Source organism: Megascapheus bottae, chromosome 14 (genome assembly GCF_031878675.1).
Source record: "Megascapheus bottae isolate mThoBot1 chromosome 14, mThoBot2.hap1, whole genome shotgun sequence".
Lineage (NCBI taxonomy): Eukaryota > Metazoa > Chordata > Mammalia > Rodentia > Geomyidae > Megascapheus > Megascapheus bottae.
The window spans coordinates 39,661,779-39,686,780 of record NC_143522.1 but is presented as its reverse complement, the minus strand read 5'-3'; the positions used below and the strand labels follow the sequence as shown (position 1 = coordinate 39,686,780).

General features: G+C 34.4%; 1 protein-coding gene across 2 annotated transcripts in view; it reads left to right on the top strand.

The window, feature by feature from the left end:
- Nucleotides 1–25,002, top strand: part of Mdga2 (MAM domain containing glycosylphosphatidylinositol anchor 2) — a 666,956-nt gene that overhangs the window by 589,503 nt on the left and 52,451 nt on the right. For both annotated transcript variants that reach the window (XM_090345038.1, XM_090345037.1), the window contains exon 9: nucleotides 1,926–2,195. In XM_090345038.1, the coding sequence (XP_090201164.1) occupies nucleotides 1,926–2,195 (270 nt within the window). The remainder of the gene's footprint in view (nucleotides 1–1,925; nucleotides 2,196–25,002) is intronic.

Below are 25,002 nucleotides of genomic sequence, written 5' to 3'. Positions count from 1 at the left end.
CTTTCTGTGGATCCTTGAAGACAGAATTTGATTATCATTTTCTCCAAATTCTTTTTTCTATCTGCATAGAACTTCCTTTCATATTTCATTGTGTAATACTATAAAAGATGTGTTCTTGCACATCTAAAATTTCTTTCTCCTTTTAGAGAATCTCCACACCAGAATCGACTGAATGAATAATGCTTGAATTAATAGTGTAGCTAAAAAATATTTGCTAATGAAGCAAGAAGGATTAGCCAAAAGAGTATTGGGGAAGTTGAGTGATATTAAATCGCAGGCAAAATAACATGTGAAGAACAGCAGACTAGATACTTGAGTATTCCTTGTAAAATCTGTTGGAATATTCTATACGGTTTAGACACAGAGACAGACATGCAGAGAGCATCAAAGAAAGAGAAACTCTCTCAATTCACAAAAGGGTCTTCTAAATCCAGTTAGGTATGAAATTGTGTTGTGAAATATATCACAAAGTATTTGCAGTTTTCTTGACGGAATCAATGAACTACATTAACAGAGACCACGCAGTAATCTTTATATACTATGACCACTCAAAATCTTAAGAAAGGTTTTCATTCTCTGTACATTAAATAATTCCAGTGCATTTTGTGCATTTGTATTTATTTATTTCTGTGTATGTGTGTGTACCTATGTATGTGTGTATGTTGGTACTGAGACTTGAACTCAGGGCCTGGGCACTGTCCCTTAGAATTTTGCTGAAGGCTAGTACTCTATCAGTAGACTCCATTCCAGATTTTTTCTGGTGAATTAAAGAGTCTCATGGACTTTTCTGTCTGACTGGTTTTGAACTGTTAAAGTGAGCTCTAAGCCTCCTGAGTAGGATTATGTATATGAGCCATCAACTTTCAGTTCTGCACTTTAAATGACTGTATTATAAATACCGGAAACCTCATCCAAACCAAAAGAGGTTAGGTACTTATAGTAGCAGATTTTAATTACATAGAAAAAGGTCACAATTATACTAGAGAAATAAGGTTTTGCAATGAGTAGAAAATAACTTCTTACCTGCAGTATAATTTGCAAAATTTGTTTAAGGTTTATCCATGATATTATGAATCCCAGCCAAATATCAGGCTAAATAGAAAATGCTTATAAAATTATGTTACCTAGTCTGTTAATCCGTGAGTATCCAGTTTCCAAAAGACTGAGATTCACAAGGGAGCAATTACAATAACAGACTCAAACCACTTTCATTATCTACTTACAAGTTCTCATTCTAGTCAAAGGCCCTGCTTTATTCTTCATCTTAAATCCAGAGTATCATTGATGGCTATACACAAAAGCAATCGCAACAACCTTTTCTTTCTGAGCAGCCCTAAGAAAACAAAACAAAAACAATCCTGCTTGTTTAGCCCACAAATACTTTTGTAAGGCGATGGGGACGACTCATTGTTCATGCTCAGAAGATACAATCCCTTATCCTATCTGTGCAATCCACCAACGTCTTTCCTTGTCCGTAACAGATTCATGACATATGTTTTTATAATTATCAAGATATATATCATAGCCTTTGTTTAAATCTTTCTTATAAATTTAATGCACTTATATATGTAGAGAGAGTGAGAGAGATGGGGGAGATAGAGAGAAACAATATTATCAGTGTGTTTTATTTCTGCTTATATCTTTTTTATTTTTTAAATCATGTAATTATCACAATAAATTTCAAATTTATGTTTGTCAAAATAGGCTAGTGAAATATACATAGATTTTTACTTAATGTTTCTTAAAACTTTGTAGGTTTCTAAGATTATTTCCTATGTCATAAGATGTACCTTTTAAAAGTGTGTACCGTAACTAAATTTTATATATAAAAATGTGAAAAAAATAGATTCATGTAAAAAGAATACGCAGTGAGGTTCCATTATCGAATGCCTCTTCTTTGATCAGTTTTTGCCTCTTTTCTACAGATCCTCCTGCTGTGGAACCAGCCTTCCTGGAAATCCGGCAAGGACAGGATCGCAGTGTCACTATGAGCTGCAGGGTACTGAGAGCCTACCCCATTCGAGTTCTGACCTATGAATGGCGCTTGGGCAATAAGCTGTTACGGACTGGTCAGTTTGACTCTCAGGAGTACACAGAGTATCCAGTGAAGAGTCTTTCCAATGAACACTATGGAATTTATAACTGCAGCATCATTAATGAAGCTGGAGCTGGGAGATGCAGCTTTCTTGTCACAGGTGGGATTTGACATATTTTGGTCTTAAATGCATTTCATATTCTCAAGCCGAAGGATCTTAGGCTCATGCCAGTGGAAGAAGGAAAATGTTTTCTAAAGGCATGGAACTTCTTGTTATTTACCTTAAAAGTTTCCATTTCCAGCTAAAATAGCTTCTGTGCCCATGAAATGAAATAGACACTTATGAAGTGAATGAGATTGGATATTTTGAATACTTCAGTAATAATATAACAAATTATAGTAACTATTTAAATCAGATTGAAAAAGTGAATAGACATTTGGTCTGAAGTTACTAGTAGCAGAAATGTTTATTTATGTATTTATTTTATTAACTTATTCATTTTGTTAATTATCTCTCATCTTAAAATGACTTATTCATAAGTGTTCCAAGGAAAAACAATAAATTTATATCTGGCATATAAGAAGTTGAAATGAAGTAGTACTTGTGCTTCTTCATATAATTTTATTTTTAATATTTTTCTCTGTATAGTTTTATATACTTATCTAAATAATTTAATAACCTAAAGAAAATCTGTTAATCTTGAGGCAGAGTTTAGGCCCATCACTGCTTTACTTATATGCAGTTAATTTTAGTAGTTAGAGTGTTTAATGCTAATAAAGATAGAGAATTTATTAGGTGAAGGACAATTAAAAACTATTACAATATCCAACTTATAATGTTAACATTTTTAGTACTAGAGTATTCTCTGCATATGGATTTGCTTTGAGTCAGTTTTGCTTCCTTATGTGCCATATTAAATTAATAAAATGCAGTTGATTCAACAAAGACTATGAACAGTTCCTCCCTGCATCCGTTCCTTATGAGATAATACTTGTGGTTAAGGATCACTTAAATATAAGGCCTTTCTATTTTGATTCTTAACATAAACTAATAACACAAAGCCAAATACTTCTAGGAAAATATAAATTTATGTGATGATCTAACTGCTAATATAAAAAAGAAACTGTAGTCTGTTAATCAAGCAGGTTAATTTAAATGGTCTAGATCAAGCAATTCTTTTCCATGTATTAGTACAAAGCATCTGGTTGTTACTCTCAAGTACCCTATACTCCATTTCTTCTGTGAGTCTGGCCTTACTCACTTTGTAGTTAATTTTCTAGAGTGATCTTGTTTTCTAAGGTTGGGATTGAAGGTTTAGAGCTATGTTATTTCTAACACAACTTTCATGCGATTCAAATTCAATATTTGAACTAGCAGACAAGACCAGAGGAAATACTAAGCTTTATTTTTCCATTCTGAACTCATGGGGTACACCACAGAGATTTTGTTACCTATGGGAGGGAATAAACCTGTTATGAGTTTTCTCACAGAGGAAGAAGAAATAGCCACATACATTTTTTTTATCAATGTCTGCCTTGTAATATTCAGGTCAATCTTATTGACATATAATTAAATATTCTTTTGAAAAGCAGAGAAAGAAATGACTGAGTCACCAAATACATACATGTATACATGTATGTATAAAACATATATGTATGTGCATGTACATATATTCATAGGCATACATATACGTGATATACGTGCATACAGAAGTTTCCATAAACTCTTTTTTAGAAAGACTTTTTATTTTTTATTTTTATTTTTTTGCCAGTCCTGGGCTTGAGCTCAGGACCTGAGCACTCTCCTTGGACTTTCCCAAGGCTAGAACTCTACCACTTGAGCCTCAGAACCACTTCTAGCTTTTTTTTTATCTGTATGGTTCTGAGAAATCGAACCCGGATCTTCGTGCATGCTAGGCAAGCACTCTACCACCTGGCCAAACTCCAGGAGCCTCCATAGACTTTTATCTTGCGTGGGTCTTATCTTTGGAAGGCAATTGACTTCCTGTACTAAAATACATAGTAGTAGGATTCTTTAGGAAATTACCACCAGGAAAACTCCTCTAAGATACCATGAGAGAGCCAGAGAATGGAAAATATAGAACAATGCCTATGCCCTAATCTAAATTAATGATTTTGAAGAAAATTATTTTTACTCCCAGAGACCTTGAGAATTTGATTAACAAATTTAAATTCTTTATGTTTACAATTATTTTATGAAGTTGAGTGTTACTCTATCCATTACTATGAATGTTTTATTATAATTATTAGCCGATAAAGTGACTTGACTACACCTCATAATGTACAGAATTGAAGAATCAATACATGTATTCTTATATTTACTACTGGCAATACTCTAAGCTCATTCCTGTGTATTTGAGATATGAAATCAGAGAGTGTAAGGCTATTTTCCTATTAAGCATATGTAAAGAATGTAAAAATAATTTGAGAAATACAAATGAGCAAGGCTGTACTAGCGTATTTGCTAGCCTGAAAATATACCTTACTTTTAGGTCTGATCATGTTAGGAAATATTACAAAATATTTTACATTTCCATATATCTTATCTACTATTATTGATTTATGATAAAGCAATAGCTACTCCTCATGATTTAAGGAAGTCATAAGAATTAATAGGAATCAAGGAATCATGTTTTCCTCTAAGAAAATTTTCAAGACCTAAATAATAATGCAGCACTTTGATTTACCAGAATTAGTGTATTCATAAACAAGAATTCCAAATATTTATCCATGTGAGTTTATATACCAGTACATACACTTAAATTTGTATTTTCATAGGTTTCTATACTATTAAACAATGCATCTGGAAATAAATTGCACTTTATTAGCATGTTCAAAACATTTTTAAAAAACATGCTGAAAAAAGTATTCTTAAATACCTTAGTATATCTAACTTTATAATTTGATAATAAGCTTGAATGCATAGTATGTAACTCTACTGTTTTCCTCACACATAGCATGATCCAGAAAAGAAATTCAATAAATATGGAGTGATTAAACAGGTATCCTGATTAACAAAAGAATTGCTGATTAAATGACAGGGAATTTGCTGCTAATTATTCCCCAAAAAAGAAAACAGACAACATCAGGGAGAGTCAAAGAGCGGTTCAAATTGAAAGCAGATATTTTTTTGTGTTGAATTAACTGATGACTTCCCAGAGTATATGCCTAAGTCCCACTCTCTGAACTTATCGAAGTTATATTGTATGGAAAAATATGGCTAATTTAAGGAATTTGAAAGAAACAGTTTGTTCTGGATTATCTAGATGAGCCCCAAATACAGTAAGTTGTGACCTTATGAGAAAAGCACAGGGTGTTTGAGGAGGAAGGAAAGGCAACATTAGAATGGAATCTTGTCACACAAGCCAAAGAACTGCTGCCAATTCCAGAACCTAGAAAAGGCAGGGAGCATACTTCTAGCGTCTCAGCTGGAAGGAGAATCCTGCCAAGACTTGGCTTCAGTTTTCTGACCTCGGTAATTGTAAGACAATATATTTTTAAACTACCCGGTTTGTAGTTAACTAACACATATTAAAGGTCATGATTTTAAAATGTTGCAAGCTGAATACAATGGCTTCATTACTGATCTTCATGTTGAACTAATGAATGCATAGATTCTCATACCTCAGGAAAGTTGCTGGCCTGTTTTGCATTTGTCTCCTGGGGAGCTAATTGGAACAAGCTACAGGTGCAAAAGTAGAGCCAGTGAGGCAAAGCAACCAAGGGGTTGAATTAACAGGCTGTATCAGTACCATATGTTGAGATGGATTATCCATTGCCAAAGGCCCCAAGTGATTTCTTAATACTGAAACGTTATTACCATTATACAATAACACAGTGTGAAGAAATCTTCAGAGCTTAATGACACGGGAGATCAAATGATAGAAAAACTATGGACAGTATTAAATGACAATATTGGATATTAATGATGATATCTTTTACCATTTTGGAAAATAAAGTAGACTATTGGTGATAAAAAATGTACTGTTGAATTAAAAGTTTAAGTTGTCTATGTCCTTTTAGTTGTTTTGATCCACATTCATAATATATAAATACATAGCAAGCATGATGTTAGTTAGTTCCACAAGTTCATCCACTCATGTTCACAGTTAATAGTTTACCTACAATCTTTTCTTGTGAAAGATTATTTTTCATGCTATGTTTCTGCTTGGATATGTTAATATGTGAGGAGATTGAAATTATTAACAATTTGGAAACAGATGAATGTGCAAAGTAATCATCTCTTTTTTTGTTTAGCTTTGAAGTAGTTAAATGAAATTTAGAAATGTCATATGATATGAGAATATTGATCACTTCAGAATTTACATTAAAAAAGTGACAATCAGGCCGGGAGTTTGGCCTAGTGGTTAAAGTGCTTGCCTAGCATGCATGAAGACCCCGGTTCCATTTCTCGGTACCACATACATAGAAAGAAGCCGCAAGTGGGGCTGAGGCTCAAGTGGTAGAGCTCTAACCTTGAGAAAGTCCAAGGACAGTGCTCAGGCCCTGAGCTCAAGCCCAGGACTGGCAAAAAAAAAAAAAAAAGGTGACAATCACTCTTTCCTGTATACTCAATAAAACTAGGGTAAAACTAGGGTGCCCTTGTGACTTCTAGAAAATTCATACAATCAGATATATGATATTTAGACTTATAAAACATTTAGCCAGGCACAGTGGCTCATGCCTGTGATCCTAGCTACTGAGGAGGCTGAAATCTGAGGACCAAGGTTCAAAGCCAGCTGGGGCACAAAAAGACTCTTCTTTCCAATTAACCCCTATAAAATGGGAAGTGGGGCTTGGCTCAAGGGTAGGGCGGTAGCATTGAGCTGAAATGCTCAGGGACAGTGTCCAGGACGAGTTAAAGTCCCATGACCTGCAAAAAACAATTAAGAACTTGATCAATGGGAGATAACATTTTAGATTTTTTTAAATAAAAATATTAAAGGAGTAACATGTTTATCAAAAAGTAAAACTGGATAAATATTAGGTCATTTTATTGAATGAATTACAATTGCAATGGAGTATGAAACAATAGTATAGTTATCTCTTAAATGATAAATTTTATAATCAGGGAACTGACAACTGTTTGTGAGAGCCTACTCTTGCACATGTTTGTAATATATTTGTGGTATGTGCAAGACAGGAAATAATCTCAAAAATAATATCTTGAGCCTAGAACTATATTTTCTTCCTATTATACTTGTTTATTTGTTCTCTCCTTGGACATAATAATAGCCTTTAATTTGACTTTGAACTCTGCCTCCTTTTCCATTCACTTCACTTTCTCTGTTTTTGGAATTAATTTCCTAGAAGATCTGTCTTACTGAAAAATTAGAAATGTTGGTATTCTTCATGTACTATAGACTATGCAGAGTTTTCAGTGCCATATATTTTGAAGGTGTTTGTTGATATTTCAAAGAAAAAATATCAGTTAACTCTTCCTCAGTTCTACAAGGTATTTCAAATGCAATTTAAATTGGACTATGTCACCTATCACCATCCATTGTGTATTTTAGCATTTTATGCATTTGTTCACATGGCCCTTAATTCTGAGGTTTTTATGTATTCCTCTTTTTAATGTCATGTGATGACTTTTGTGTGTGAGTTTAAAAGGATTACGGTATTTTTTTTCCTTTATCCATAAAAGAGATACTATCTATGAATACATGTTATGATTTTTTTCCTGTCAGTCGTTGGACTCGAACTCCAAGCCTGGGCACTGTCCCTGAGATCTTCAGCTCAAGGCTACTACCCTACCTCTTGATCAACAGTCCCACTTTTTGTAGTGATTTTCTAGTGGTTAATTGGAGATAAGAGTCTCAGGGACTTTAGTGCCTGGACTGACTTTGAACTACAATCCTCAGAGTAGCTAGGATTACAGGTGTGGGCCACTACACCAGGCCATGTTATGATTTTTAATTTAATTGTACATTCATATGTGTACTGAACATCTGAAATTATCTATATGGCCCAGGTAATCATAATTTAAATAAAATAGAATACTATTTTAGGTTAATTTGGTCCTTGCTTTCTATTTTTTCAACTAGTATTATATCCTGCTATATGTAATCTTTGGACAACATCTCAGAGATCAATCATCATCAATAAATAGCACATCTCAGAAATCTAATGGCTACTTAGATCTAGCCATTATTTCCATACTTTAAACAAAAGTAAAACAACCTCTTTGTGAAAACACTTTCAATAATTTTAGATGCCTTTCCCTTCTGCATCTCACTGTAACAATACAATCACATTGTTTGATCTGCAAGAAGACTATGCGTGTACATTTTATTATGAAAAAAATCCAAATCATATTTTATTAAATATATGTTTATCGTTCTCATTACTGAAAATACTACAATGAAATTAAGTTGAAATTGTCAAGGAAAATAAAAGTCTATGATATTATCTTTGTAAACAACATCTATTAGAATCCATTTTTCAGGAGCCATCGACATTCTAGAGTCACAATCACTTTTAAAAGATCAAATAAGTTTAATCATAAAGTCTTAAGATATTTTACTGATATTTGTAATGGAATAGAGGAAACTGTTATTTCGTTAATCTTGCATAATAAAGTAGTAGAAATTTAATATTTCAGAGCAACAGAAATAGATTACCATGCAACAAATCATTTCTGTATGTCAGGAACATAGCCATGGTTGAGGTGCACTGTTCTGATTTCAAGAGACTGCAACTGCAGAATGAATCCCTTTCAAACTTATTGGAATAGCTGACTTGTGATGGTGCTATGATAGAAGACCTTCTCATTTTCTGGATACCTTTTAGTCTCTGAAAATACCTGCACTTCCTTGAAGCTCCTTTAAGTCCCTTATTATATGAACTTCTCCACAAATGACTGTTCACCAAGAAATCCTAGCCCCATTTTGCTAATATAGAATATCTTCCTATTAAGTAAAACAGTCATAGATACATTGTCTCATTAGATTTGCTAGATTCTATCAGGAAAAACATTTTCTTCTCGGAGGGAAGAATTTTTACACAGGTACCAACATTTCCTGCTATTTTAAGGACTTTCTGAACACAGAATAACTACAAATGAGACTGCTATATCGATGCAATGTTGAACTAAAAATATTCTTCACACTCTAAACCCTTTCCATAACCAAGGCAAAGAGAGTTACATGAAACAAAAGTGTATTTGTGATTATTAATTTCACCTCTGGCTTAGAATTATTTTGTAGGATCATGAAATCTGTGATTTTCTTTTAGTATATTTAAAAAGGACAGGTCTTACTACTTAATTCACATTCAGTTTTAGCAAATTAGACAACCAGTGAATTTAGAGTGGCAAGGGTCTGTAATGATGCCTAAATTAACAGGCCACCAAAAGGATTTAGCAAATGAAAACTCTAATTAAACTTTTATTACAAGAGGAATTTGACAATATTTTCTGTACCACATTACTCCTATCTTTATTATATTTCTGGACTATCACAAGTAAAAGTTTTAGAGAAATGTTATTATACTATATATATATATAGGTTATTATTATACCATATAGATATAGGTTTAATTGTAAATGTTTCATAGGCTCAAAAGATTAGAATAGGAATAAAATGTAATTGAATTTAAAAGAATTGAATATATATTTTCAAGGAATTGGACATCAAAGTCTTGAATTTGGCCCCAAAGCAGAGGAAATGATGTGAACCTGGTATTTCACTTAGGGAAATACTGAGACTGAGGTGATCACACATTTTTTTGTGTGTGTGAGTCATGGGAATTGAGCTTGATCTAGGCCCTGTCTCTGAGCTCTTCAGCTCAATGCTACTGCCCTACCCCTGGACCTGGGTATTGTCCCTGAGCTCTTCAGTTCAAGGCTACTGCCCTATCCTTGAGCCAAGCCTCCCTTCTCATTTTCTGGAGGTTTAGATGGAGATAAGAGTCTCAGGTTCTTTTGTGCCCAGGCTGGCTTTGAACCTTGATCCTCACGTCTCAGCCTCCTGAGTAGCTAGAATTATATGCGAGAGCCACCGTGCCCAGCAACATCTTTCTTAAAGCCAGCAAGTTGAAAGCTTAAAAATCTAGGTACACCCAGAAAGAAGACATAAGTCACAGAATAGGATGTGTTCAAACATTAACTAATCATGTCCATAGTAAAATTCTTCTATTGAAGCCCTAACTCCTTGGTGGAGGTGATATGTGGTATATCCAGGCAGGACCTTTAGGAGATCCTCAGGATTAAATGAGGTCATCAGGATGAGGTCCTGAGCTGATAGAATTATTGCCTAGAACATGTCTTTCATTGCTCCCCTCCCATGTGAAAACAGAGTGAGAAAATGGCCATTCACATGTCAGGAAGAAAACCCTCACCACGTGGTTACCATGATCTCAGATTTAATCTCCAGGAATATGAAAAAATAAGCACCTGTTGTTTAACTCATCTAGTCTGCCACATTTTAATATGGAGACTCAGATAGACTAACAGCAACTATCTAATAATTAAAATGTCACATGAGATACAATTTTAAATTATACCATGGAACACAGAACATGAATCATAGTCCTGACAGATTACTCTGGAAATTTCTTTAGAGGATTCGCTGGTGTTTGTCTTGCAGCATTATAATTTTCACATATATATGCATATTTATACATATACATATATGCAAATATAAACATTATATGTATATAGGATATATACACACATATAATTATATAACCTACTCAACCAGAGGAAAGAGGGAGACTAAGGAAATATAATGGAGGTGTTGAATTTGATTAGAATACACTTGAGGCATGAATGGAAATATAATGAAATCCTCTTGTATTACAAATATATGCTAATTCATAAAAAAACAGCCACATTAAAGCTTGCCTAAATATAACTGCAGAATACCACAAGAAGAAATTCTCAATTCAACTGGAATAATGCATTCTGCTGTCATATACAGCAGTTGCTTCCCATTATAAACAATAACTAGTGGAAGGCAATGGGATAATATAATGACATTTTAAATGAGATATACCTCACTCAGAATTAAAATCTGAAAATACCACATAGGATAAGATTAATTTAAATCATATTGTTGTAAACATATCACATTAGCAAAGTTAGACATAATAAGGGAATAAGAACCTCCAGGAGCATGAAGTATGATGCAACTGGCTTAAGAAGTACCTTGATCCTAGATAGCACTGATAAGATGAAATTCTATAGGTTAATTTGCACAAAAGCATTCTAGAAAGTGTTTTTGACAAAGTTATGCATCAAAGAAACCTCATGTATATTTGAATTTATTCAAAGTCCTATAGGAAGATAGCAAGAGATGCAGAGACTCTGAAGGGACAAAGGAAACTAATTTAAACATTTCATTAACTGTTAATAAACTTAGAGTCCAGTTAGCTTTCAAACATGGTAGATTAAAAAATTTTAAAGTTAAATGATCTATATGTTTCCTCCAGAAACATGCATTTAACGTAAGGGACAAACTAAAAGGAAGAGATGGAGAAGGATGTAGACATAAGAATGGTGATATGGCTGTGCATTTATTAGAAAAAATAACTTGTAAGAGGAGAATAACAAGAGCCACATTTGATAACTGAAGGGGAGTTTATAAGAAGGCCTGATGATTCAAAATTTTTGTTAACCTAATAATGAAGCTTCAAAATTCATGAATGAGAAAGAACATCTCTCTGTGTTAGTACATGTTGTAATCTCAAGATGCAGTGACTAAAGGTCTCGAGTTTTAAGCTTTCTGGACAATTAGTAAGACCTTACCTCAGAAACAAATTAAAAAGGAAAGGGTTGATATATAGCTAGGCAACTGTGAAACTGTAAGTTCACTCTCCAATACCAGGGAAATATAATTTCATAATTATACTTGAATAGTCTGATCCTCATCTACTAATAGTTAACAAAAAATAGACAGAAAATCACCAGTGTTTTAGAATATATGACCTATACTAATAACCACATTCAGTTGATTCATATTGAAGAAGTCACTGTGCCAAAAATTATGCCCTATGTATCACTATAAGTTTGCATGAAACATTTCACCTTGTGTGAAAATTTGCTGATAAAGCATATTGCTTTCAAGATTGAGAGCAAGACAAAATTATTCCATTTCACTCATCACAAACATTATAGTGGAGAATCTGCCACTGCAAGAACAAAAAAAGTAATTAAAGTGCATATGAATTGGAAAGGAAGAAGTAAACATATTTCTATTCAAAGGACATCTGGATGTTTTGTAGTAAATCATATTAAAATCTATTTAAATTAATAAGGTAATTAATTACTGGCATAGTATGATCAGCATGTAAACTCAGCATTATTTGTGTACAGTAGTCACTCCACATGCACAGGGAATTCCTTCCAGTAATCTCACTGGTACCCAAATCTGCTGGTGTTGAAGCCCATGAAAGAACATTGTATAAAGAGGAAGAACATGAAACCTGCAATCCTCCAGGTGACTAGAATTACCTTCTAGAATGTAAATGTTGTGCAGATAGCTCTTTGGCCCTTTACATAGGGCATAGTCATATGAAAAAGAAAGACTGTGCAAGTTCAGTGCAAATGTAATTTTTCACCTGAATATTTATAACCTGATTAAATCCATATATATTGGACCTATGGATACAAAGGTCTAACTAGTAGCTCAAAATTGAAATTCAATTGTAAAAACCATGTTTTCAATGACATAAAATATGAATAAAATTAATAAGATATGCATTAAATATATAATGAGAAATAGGAAATATTGCTAAAGGAAATTTCATGAGACTGAAACAAATGAAGAAATATTCACATGCATGGATTGGAAGAATCAGAACTGTTTAGACATATATCTTTCCCAACTGATCTGATCTACAGACTCTGTCTGATCCTAATAGAACTCCCACCATGTTTTTGCTTGCTTGTTTGTTTTTATAGGAACTGAAACAAGTATTCTAGGCCATTTGTGAAAAACTTGGGTCCAATTATAGATAGATTTATATACAAAAAAATAAAATGAACAGTATTGTATTATCTGAATTTAAGGCTTATTATAAAAGCAGAGATATTAAAAGGTAACTATTTTAGTGCAAAGATAAGCATGAATGGTAGGACAGATTTCAGGACTTCTGTGGTCAATATATGATTCATATATAATCAATTAAATTTTCAGAATTACTTGGAAAAAGTTGACATTCCATATTAATTTCACTGGAAAGACTGGATATTCACAAGGGAAACAACAAACCCAAAATACCAACTTATTATTCTCAAGAATATAATGGATTGCAGATATAAGTATCATTGATTCTAAAAGTTAAAACTAAAACATTTCAGGAGATAATTTATGATATAACCCATACAAATGTGGAAAGGACCAAGATTTTTTTTTACAAAGTAATAAAGCAGTCATTCACTATCCAATGTATATCTTACAAAATTAAGAAAAGTGAGGGAAGGGATGGGTAGGGGAAATAGGGATGAGAATGTTGAACCAGGTGATTTTCATTGACAATGCATTTATAAACTGCTTTGTTAAATGGCAACTATTTTGGTAAACTACTTAAAGATAATATTTAAAAATTTGATTTTTATTTAAAAAGTCTTGTGTGTGTAGAAATTAACAAATAAAAAGACATGGCATTCTCCGTAAGAAAATATTTTAACTATATGTATCTAACAGAGAACATAGATTTAGAGTAGCTAAGTTGTTCATACCAATTAATGAGAGAAATAGACTGATTTATAATTAGCAAAATCTTGAACATTTGACAAAAATACCATATGATTGACCAACAATTGTATAAAAGTTTCTCATTGCTGTTATCAGAAAGGAGAATTTAAGCCACAATGGGATAACATCATACCCATAATACTGACTAAAATTTAAAAGACTGACAAAAGACTGGAAAATGATTTTTTCCGAATTGAAAATAGCATGTTTCTGCTTCATAAACTTTTTAAATTATATTTTATTGTCTTGAAGTAACTATACAAAGGGGTTATAATTCAAAATGTCAAATGTACAATGCATCTTGATCATTATCATTTCTTTCATCATTCTCCCCCATCCCTCCCAACCTCACCCATCCCTTCAGTTCCTCTAGTTTCATAGGATATGCATAGTGATTAAGTGTTTATGTGAACACATTAGGTGAGAAACACCTGAGAATAACTGTGGCCTGTAGCCTAGTGAATAATACTTAACATTCATGAGATGTCAGGTCCACAGGGTGAAAGAGAAAAGGAAAGAATCATTAGAGCTCCATTTATAGTGGTGGATCTTGTTTCCTTCTTACCATTGCTCTGGGAAACAAAATGCTATTATTATTCTCCTTTTATAATTGAAATAAGTGAAGAAAGGAAAAAAAGAGAAACACAAATGAACTTGCCCAAAGTCATACTGCTAGTCCCTGGGGAAGCCAGGATTGAAATATCAAAGCTTTAAGTTCTTAACCACAATGCAGAGTCAAACGCAGAGCAGGTATGGGAACCCAGAAAGGAAGGATGGGGGTTGACATTGCAAGACTTTACCACATGTTTTATTATTATTACCATCTTCAAATCGTTTCTGTTTACCATATCCATGTGTGTGCATACTGCATCTTGATCAGTGACATTCCTTCCGTCGTTCTCCCTGCTCTTCCCATCACCCCATCCCCTCTGTCTCAACTTACCTAGTTCTGTTTTCACATATGTACATGAAATATTATGACTGTATTTACCTGCCATTCTTCTCTCCATTCATCCCTCCCTCCCATTAGCCTCCAGCCCTCTCAGACATGACATGTTTCAGCTTCCTTTCATTTTGTTACACTGTCATTGGTCAAAGTTTTGTGGTGTAAATTGCTTCAGGGAAGTATGTCTCTGTATATAGCATACTTCAGTCAGCTAGATAGTACACATATACACAAAACCTCACATGTGTTTTCATATGTGTTTATATTTTAGGTCTAACTTCCACATATGAGAGAAAAGATGAGTCCTTTATCTTCGAGCCTGGCATACTTCTTGCAGTATAATTTATTACTAGGTCCAGCCACTTCCTAATAATATAATATAATATTCTTGATGGATGAATAAAATTTCATTGTGTATATATATATACCACATATAGCACACATATGTGTGTATATATGTATATATATACACGTGTGTGTGTGTGTGTGTGTGTGTGTGTGTAATTTTCTTGATTCTCTGTTGAAGACTGCTTTGGACTACTCCCTGTCTGGAGTTACTGGTGGGAGATGTTTATCTACTTAACCTTCTTTACTGTTCTCTGATAGAATCTTAGCTCTGAGCACCAGTCTAACAGGTTGGAGCTCTAGCTATCCCCACCTACTTTTTGTTAGGCTCCTTCTCTGAGGCTAAATCCAAGTTCTAAAAGTGAACCAAAGCAAGATGGTTATGTATTCTTTGAATCCTGATACTGAAGTCAGCCAAGCTCAGATTTGTTTCATTTGAACTTCTGCTCTAGCTATGCTGGTAGGTAAAACTTTCTTAACCCAGTATCTACCGTGTGACCCTCTTTCCATTGGGAGTGCCAGTGAGGCCATAGCAGAGCATATGGGAGATGGTCTAGCATGTGGATACTAGGATGTCTGAAGAGATAGTGTCCATTTTGGACAAACAGCAGCAACATTTTTTCATTAAGACTCTGTCTCTTTGTCTTTTTAAAAGTCTGCTTCATAAACTTAAGCATGCTCTTACCAAATGATTTAGCGATTCACCTCTGCACGTTTGCTCATCAGAACTATAGTATATGTCTACTCAGATTTACCTACAAAGTCTACAGATGCTTTACTCATATTGGTTTCAACCTAGAAAAAAACACAAGTATATCAACAGGAAAAGAATAAACAAACTTTTAACTATATGCAAATATCATGTTATTCGACCATAAGGACAAAAAGATTACTGATACATACTGTACTATAAATAAATAGAATCCATAAACGCTATGCTGATTAAAAAGAGCCAGAAAATGAAAACTTTACGATTCCATTCATCTGAATTTCTTGATCCTATATAAATAATCTTTGGCGATAGGAAATGGGTTCTTGTTTTCCTAGACTGAGGATGGAGGTAGTTGATTATGAAGAGTCAGAAAGTCAGGCACTAACTTTTCTGTATGGGTAGGAATTACTTTCTGTGTGTGTGTGTGTGTGTGTGTGTGTGTATGGTTGTGGCTGTTAATATGTTTTAGTTTGTTGAGAAAGGATCTTGCTATGTAACCAAAATGGATGAAATCCCCAGTTCTCTTAACATAGCATGCCTGATTCTAAAATTACAATTGTGTACCATCTTCAATTTGTAAATACCTTTTAAGACTAAACTAGTGTCTCACATCTTTAATCCTAGCTATTCAGGAAGCTGAGATCTGAGGATCATAGTTCAAGGCTGACCTGGGAAAAAAATCCTTCTGACACTTCATATCCAGTTAATCAGCAAAAAGCTGCAAGTGGTGGCATGGCTAAAGTGGTAGAGTGTCAGTATAAGCAGGAATCCAAAGCCTTGAGTATAAGCCCCAGTACCAGAAAAGGAAAATTACTAAAAAAATATTTTAAAAGTTTAAAAAGAATTTTTACTCTCCACTAAACTTTAAAACACTTCTTTTTGTGGATCTTAACTTGAATTTTCTCCACAGAATTTTCTTTCTTAGTGATAAGCATGGTTAATTGTTTTGTTTGATTTAATAGGTAAGACTTACAACAAGAATTCAGAATCACCTATCCTGTTGCTAGTAAACATCTCATATTAGAGTTAAAATAGAAATACAAATCACATTTTGGAAACACTCACATATGTATGCAAATACCCTATGCTTAGTATTTCTATTCTTTCCTTAAGAGCTAGTTGAGCCCGTTATATACATGGATCTTTCATTTGATATTGGGTGGTAAGAAGACCAATCTGTGAAAGAACTGAACTTTTCAGTTCAGTAGAATCATTACTATCTTCGAAACTTGAAAGTATGTGTGCGCCCCTGGCTTCCATCCATTCCCCTGGTGAGATAATTAATGGAAGAGAAAAGTTGAAAACATGTTTCAAAAACATGCCAGAAGTCAGACTCAAGGTGGTTAAGAGACACAGTCCATATAGGAAAAGCCACAGCCAGATGCAGCATTCCCCCCCCCAGGGATCCTTTTTGGTGGGATTATAAATTAAGAAAATCAATTATTATTTTGCCTTTTCAAAGCAGAAACTAAAATCCAGTGCATGACAATTTCATAGGTCTTAAGTGAGCACTGATCAAGAAATCATCCACTCTAATCAACCAAAAGACCTTTGTATGTAAGGAATTCATCAAAAAGTCAGTATCAGGACCTACCTTCAGGAAGGTACTTCTGTCATAGCTGTCATCAAACCAGTGATTCTTAGCAGCATGATAAAAAGAAAAACAAAACAAAACAAAAAACAGTATATCTACTTCTTTCCTAGGAATTGTGTTCATGAATCCCATGGTTATTCTTAAGAAGCCAAAGTGATACTGTTTCAATAACTAGCCAGTTTTCTTTATTCACATCTAAACCCACTTTTCTGATTCATGTTCTCTGTTTTGGAGAAAATGAATGTTCTTAGAAGATAAACAGCTTACCTTCTGGGCTTCTTTCCAATGCTCTTGAACACTTCTGACTCCCTGCCTCACGACTCCCAGCAATGGATCACCGACGTGTGCAGCAACGGCTCTTGCCAAGAAGTCAATGTGGTCTATTCCAGTGAACACGCAGTTCTTGTGCCTGAGAGGCACTGGTTCAGCTCACCCATCTGCTCCTTCTCCATGCACACCCCCCTCCCCCATCTCCATGGTTTTTGGGTGTTTGGGGCATTCTTTGGCTTGAAGGACATTTTTGATTTAGACAGAACTGAGGGAATCTATCTGTATCAGGATCTAGTCATTGCAGATGCATAAAATAGTCCAGGTTGCATGGCAGAATTGTGCTCCAGGTATTGCTGGAGCTAACGGCACCTTCTGATGGTGAAATCATCTAGAGAATATGGTTGACTGCTAGAGACAAAATTACAAGTGAAGTTTCTGTACAGAAATAAGACAAAGTAGATAAGCAGCAGTACTTTATCTGTTGGTGGAAGTAGCATGACATACCACAAACCAGTACAGTGTCTGTTTATGGTTTAGGTAGCAGCCTATTCCTCCACCTCTTCTCTCTTCTTTTTTTTTTTGGTCATGGGACTTGAACTTTGGGCCTGAGTTTTGTCCCTGAACTCTTCAGCTCAAGGCTACTGCTCTACCACTTGAGCCATAGTGCCACTTCCGGCTTTCTAGTGGTTAATTAGAGATAAAACTTTCACAGACTTTAGTGTCTGGCTTGGCTTTGAACCAAGATCCTCAGATCTCAGCTTCCTGAGTAGCTAGGATTACAGGCATGAACCACCACGCCCATCTCTTCTTCCCCCACCATTTCTTCCTCTTCCTCCTCCACCCTCCCCTCCTCCCCCTCCCCCTTCTTCTGCTTTCTTCTTTGTCCAGTCTGCCAGTGTTCTAAATTGAACTCAGGCCATGACATTTCTTATGCAAGGGCTCTACCATTTGAAACAGGCCTTTGTCTCAGACTACAACTCTGCTACCTCCACCTTCTGAGAGGCACAGATTATAGGCATGTGTACCCTTGTTCAATTTGCTGCTGAGAAAATATTTTGTGAGATTTACCCTCCTTTTTTTGCCTAACTTAGCCTCAAACTACAATTCTACTTTTTTCTCCCAGATAGCTGAGATTATAGGTAGACACCACCATGCCTGTTGTCCAAAGCTTGCTTTGATTAGTGTTAGGGCATATTTAAGGAACTGTTTAGCAGGCACACACTGGGTTGTGAGCAACCATGCTCACAGGCCCCGGATGTGAGCATGAGAAGGGCATTTGTTTTGTACAACCTGGGTTTGTAATATGACTCTTTTAATTGATGGAAATTTACAAGAGAAGAAATTTCTTAAAATTACTAGTTTTCCCTTTCATCTTTTGTGAAGAAAAATTATCAGCTTACTGCTTTCTTGAAGTAGACAGTGAATATTAAAAAGCATATGAGTACAGGATAATTAGTATAGGCTTCGAAAACTAAAGAGCAGCAACTAACAACAAAATTGCTCAAAACATCTTAGGCTTGTCTGGGAAGAATGGAAGAATCACACATTAGTTGTTTTGTTTTGTTTTTTTTTCTTATCTGAAGAAGAATGGTTTAATTCCAGAATTTAACCTTCTCCTTACTGTCTTAGAAGCTGTCAACCAGACTGAAACACCCTTTCACAATGAATATATTCCAGTAAAAATATCTTTAAAAAATTATTTCTGAGGACAGGAGTATGGCCTAGTGGTAGAGTGCCTGCCTAGCATATACAAAGCCCTGAGTTCGATTTCTTGGTACTACATACACAGAAAAAGCCGGAAGTAGTGCTGTGGCTCAAGTGGTAGAGCACTTGTCTAGAAAAGCCCAAGGACAGTGCCCAGGCTCTGAGTTCAAGGAACTGGGAAAACAAAACTTATTTCTGATCTTATTAATTTCTGCAAGCACACTTACAAAATCATCATATAATGGTCATATAGGATTATATAATGTTCACATATGATCATATAATGATCATTTAATGTTATATGGTCCTAGTGGAATAGATTTGAGGATTTTTCTCTGGGGAAAATTACAATAACATTACCAATTTTAAGATAGCTCTCTAGCTAACATTTGTTAGTATATTTCTAATGCCAACAATGCTGTACCTACCAATATTATAAGTTATTCTGTCTCCTTTCATCCCATTAAAAATAAGGTACTAGTAGTTTTTTGAATGACAACTTCAGCAGTGATTTCTGTTCCAGTTCATTTGATATACTAAAGAGTCTAAACATATTATGTACCATAGATAAGAAATATTTGTCATCAGGAGGTAATAACTTACTAATAAAAAGAAGATAATTAAACTACAAAAAGTGCTAATGTATACTTTGGACAAAGCATGGCAGAAATGCAAAGTATAATAGCACTTGCCTTAAAGCAATAAAGGTATATCTGAGTGGTTACTTTACATCAAGTCTCTCTCTAGTGTGTGTGACAAGTAGAATCTTGAAGCATAGAAATTATTAAATGTCATATAAAATCATTTGATATATGCAACATAAGTGCTTTGTTTCAGTGGAAGTTTTCTACTATGTTCAAGTTTATGAGATGTTTCAAACATGCAGCGCATCTTTATTTCAAGTAGTTTTTCTTCACCAAAGTTTTTTATTTATGAATATTGGTATGTAAGACACTAATGTATAGAAACCCAGAAAGGGTGTGGGAGTAATTGGATTTTAAAAAGCATTATGACATCTTAAATCCATTTCAGTTTGCTCTAAAGAACTTTTAGTTGTTATAAATTGTATTATTGTGTCCACAAACTGAAAGTTGTACTTAGTTTTAATCAATTGTCTGTGAGAGATGAGATAAATTCTGTTAAAATATATTGAAGTCATTTATCAATATTTCTTACATCTGAGAAATATTGAACTCAGTCTATTCATAATTTTGTGCACTTCTTTCCCTCTTCAGCTGTGGAATACTCATGAGAAATAGTTGCATTAAATACTTTTGAAATACAGTACTTGGAATGCACAATCAATTTCAAAAGATAGGCACAGAAATCACCTGACAACTCTCTGTGTAATTAATTGAATTTCACATTTATACTTTGTCATTCTCTCAAATTAAATCATCTCAGATTAAATTCATTTTAAAAGTGTGCCCAACTTAAACATTTCATAGGTCAATTGCTGCCTATTTATTTATTTATTTAAATTGTATATTTTTGAAAGTTAGAAAAGATTCTTGAAACATGCCCATATTTTATTCCCTTAAGTATGGAGTGAACTCCTTAGGTGAAATGACAGATGTGCATACCTAGATGCTGTGCAATTCAATTAGTCATCTCTAGAGAAAGAACTACCTGGTCATAACAAACTCACAAAGATCATGTTTTTCACAGATTTTAAAAATAGCATTAATTACTGAAGCATCCAAGCAAGGAATTGTTTAGAACCACTATTTAGACAGAAGAGGCCCCAAATCCATCAGATTCAGATACACCCTATTTTTTTCTCCCTTTTCAGGATATTGTGTGATGTAAGTCGTACAGTTCAAATTAGCAGAGCGAATCTAGGTTTGGGGTCCTTCATTTTTTAGTACTTTTTAAAGCATAAAATTAGAAATCTATATGGCTAATTTCCCCTTTATTTCACTGTTTCATAATATATAATTCGTGCATTTAATATATACATGTATATTATGTATATGTATATATACATTTTTTAAAAGAAGCAATTCAGAAATGAGCATATGCTTAAAGGCATGTTTTAAACACAAAGTTAATAAAGTCTGAATTATTAGATAAGGACTTTGTTCCTTACTACATTATATAGTTTAGCATCTTCAAATGATTTAGAACACTTTAGCAAACCATGGATTTTGCATGGATTATAAAGTAAAGAATTATCTTTATGGTTTTAAGTGGTTAGAATAACTCAAGGAAAGAAATTCTATTTCAGTACCATTATACACAATATTTATAATGCCATATACATAGGTCTAGTCAGTAATTTTAAGGCCATCTTTTATGGACATACTTTTTGTAACCTTGCATAATTTCTACTTTATAATCCATGATGGAACAGCTACAACATTGTCTATTAGACTTAAAAAATTCTTTTATGATATCCAAGTGATTGGATGAAGGGGTTACCATACAACAAATCGGTCTATGATGTGTCTTGATCAGTCTCTACACTTTATTGTTCTCTTACATCCCTTCCCATCTGATCCACTTACAGAAAAGATTTGCTTGTTTTACAAGAACTAAAAGCCTAGATTTCCTCAAGAATCTTTTATTAGGAAGGGAGCATCTTACAGACTTACTTGTTAACTTTTCTATCCTTTTGTAAATTTGTACTTCACCTGACCTCACTAAAGCTCTCCAAATAATGTCTTAGCGATTAATCAGATATAGAATATGTGTTATATTACTTCTACACTAATAAGCCCATTTTATCTTCTGTTTGCCAACATCATCCCAAATATTTCATTGTTGAGATTATCCAATATCCTAACTACACATGTGGGTAAAGAAGGTTACACTTGTTCAATAATATCATATCTAATAACTACAGTCAAGTAAAGGATTTGTTTAGGGATCCTATCTATTGTATCACAGTTTTCCTTTTAAAATGTAATGTATACAGATGTAAAAATTAGGACAACTTTGAAACAACAATCTATAGCTGGTTTACGTTGTTCCTTACCATATACTGAACCCCACTAATGCTTTAATCTGGGGGAAAGCCTCAATGAGAATTAAAAGTGGTTTATTATTTTTAATGTAGGGAATTCTTACATAACATTATAGCACTGAAACTTCTTTTTTTATTTAAATACTAAGTGTTATAGTATAAGCGACTCTTATAGAAGAAAGAATAAAATAGGAAAGGACTACAGGGATTTAAGTACCAAGAATGGACAAGAATTTAAAAAGCAAGGAACATTGCATGAATAAGGAAGGCATTTTGACTTATGGCATTCAGATATGTAGCAAGCTTAGTCATGAAATTACAGGCTAAGAAATACATTCAAGCAAAAATGTTCACAAATTCATTCAGTCAACAAATATGGGCTTATAAGACTTCTCCTAGAGTAAATGACAGAGTGATATTACATGTTACTAGTGAAAAGGATAATAGTTTTGAACAATATGTAGTCCAAACCATGGACCTTCAAGTACACAAGATACAAAGACACATGGGTGAGGCTTCCTTTTTTTTTCTGCCAGTCCTGGGCTTAAGTTCAGGGCCTGAGCACTGTCCTTGGATTTTCTCAAGGCTAGAGCTCTACCACTTGAGCCTCAGCACAACTTCTGGCTTTTTCTAACTATGTGGTACCAAGGAATCGAACCCGGGTCTTCGTGCATGCTAGGCAAGCACTCTACCACTAGGCCAAACTCCCAGCCTGAGGCTTCCTTTTATAAATGATTTTAGTTGCAAATCCAAAACTTGTTCTCAATTCTTTCTTGTATGTTTCCTTCAAAACAAAAGCCTTTGATATATCATTAAAAATATTTCAGTTCAAAAGTATGTACATGTATTTTTCTCAAAGTATGATTTTAATGACTAGATGTTTTATAAGTGTTGCTAAAATGTATTGTCTTATCTTATTTTCTGCACATGAAGTAGGACTTGATATTGATTACAGATTTTTTTTGTGGGTCACGTGGCTTGAACTCAGCTTGGGCACTGTCCCTAAGCTCTTCAGTTCAAGGCTACTGCCCTACCCTTGAGCCAAGCCCCACTTCCCATTTTCTAGAGGTTAATTAGAGATCAGAATCTCAGGTCCTTTTGTGCCTGGGTTGGCTTTGAACCTTGATCCTCAGATCACAGCCTCCTAAGTAGCTAGGATTACAGGTGTGAGCCACCATGCCCGGCCTGATTATAGAATTTTTTTTTAAGGGAAACCATTTATGGGGAGTGAGAAATCTATTTTTTTAGTGGATATATTTCTTAATGCATAACTTATGAGAGGAAATTATAGTGTAATGTTGTACCCCAAAGTACGAAACCTTCTATCTGAACAGATTGGAACACCCTCTGTACTGACCTTTGTGTTCTGTAAAGACTGACTGTCTAATAGTGGTACTGTTTAACCAGCCACAAAGTACTACAAATTTAGAGAAGATTTTCAGGTTCTAAGACAGAGTCGCTGTGCTGTAGAACAAATTGCATGGCTTTGTCTACTGAAGACGGGCCTACATTTGGTTGTCACTCCATGAGACAACTCAGTTCAGATAATAATTTCTGTTACTGCCATACAAATGCACCTTACCCACATAGTTTAGATATGTGGTAACTTGTCACCTCTCAATTTCTCTAGAGTGAACCCAAAGCCTCCTTCAACTTAGAGTGCTGTTGGCCTCACGTATTTGTTGTTTTTATTTCCTGCATATATATTGACAGATTTGTATTATTGTACACATTCCTGATAGCAGTGCTTTATTGCTACTCAGATATAATTACTTTAATTCTCAGACAGTGCTTCTTGTCTATTTTTTAGTGAAGTTGGAAATGAAACCATGCCAGGTAAGTTGTGTATTATTGAATTATATTCTTAGAATCCCCCCACCTTGTCTTTTTAACTTTTTATTTTGAGACAAGGACTTTCAGCATTGGCCAGGCTAGCCATCCTTTTGCCTTAGCCTCCAGAGTATTGGTAAACATAGGCAGGCACCACCACAGCCAGCTGAAGACAGTATTTGATACCAGTGGAATCATTTCCTTTATTAAATATATTTTATTATTATTGTAGAGGAAATGTACAGAGGGGTTAAAGTTCTATAAATCAAGTAATGAGTACATTTCTTTCTAGACCATATCACTCCTCTTGCTCTCTTCCAAGTTTTCCCTCCCATCTCCACCCACAACTACTGGTTAGCTTCTACTGAAACTAAACATATGGAGAGGGCTGCAATTCCTATCTTTGAGAAATTTCCTTGCTTGTTTCAATGTGTCATCCAAGGTTAAGTTCATCCTGGATTACATGAGAATACATTTGGGAAGCTTCATATTAGGTATTAGTGGACTTTGTAATTTTCAGGTGTTGTTTAGGCATTGATACCATTTTCATTTTATTCAGTTCCTCTTTATTTGCTCTTATGAAGCAACCCCACCACCACCTGCAAATGGAAAGCAGGGAATACATTAAAATTTGTTTCTAACATTTAAGGGAGTATTAGATAATTTCAGAATAACTGAACCATAATATAATTATTAAATACCATATTGTCATACAAACCAAGTATGTTATGCCATTTATCAAAGAGTAGATGACATTATCTTGTACTTAAAAAGTACTCAGGACGAAGGCTGAGATCTGAGGATTGCAGTTCAAAATTAACCCTGGCATGAAAGTCTGTGAGACTCTTACCTCCAGTTAACCACTAGAAAACCAGAAGTAG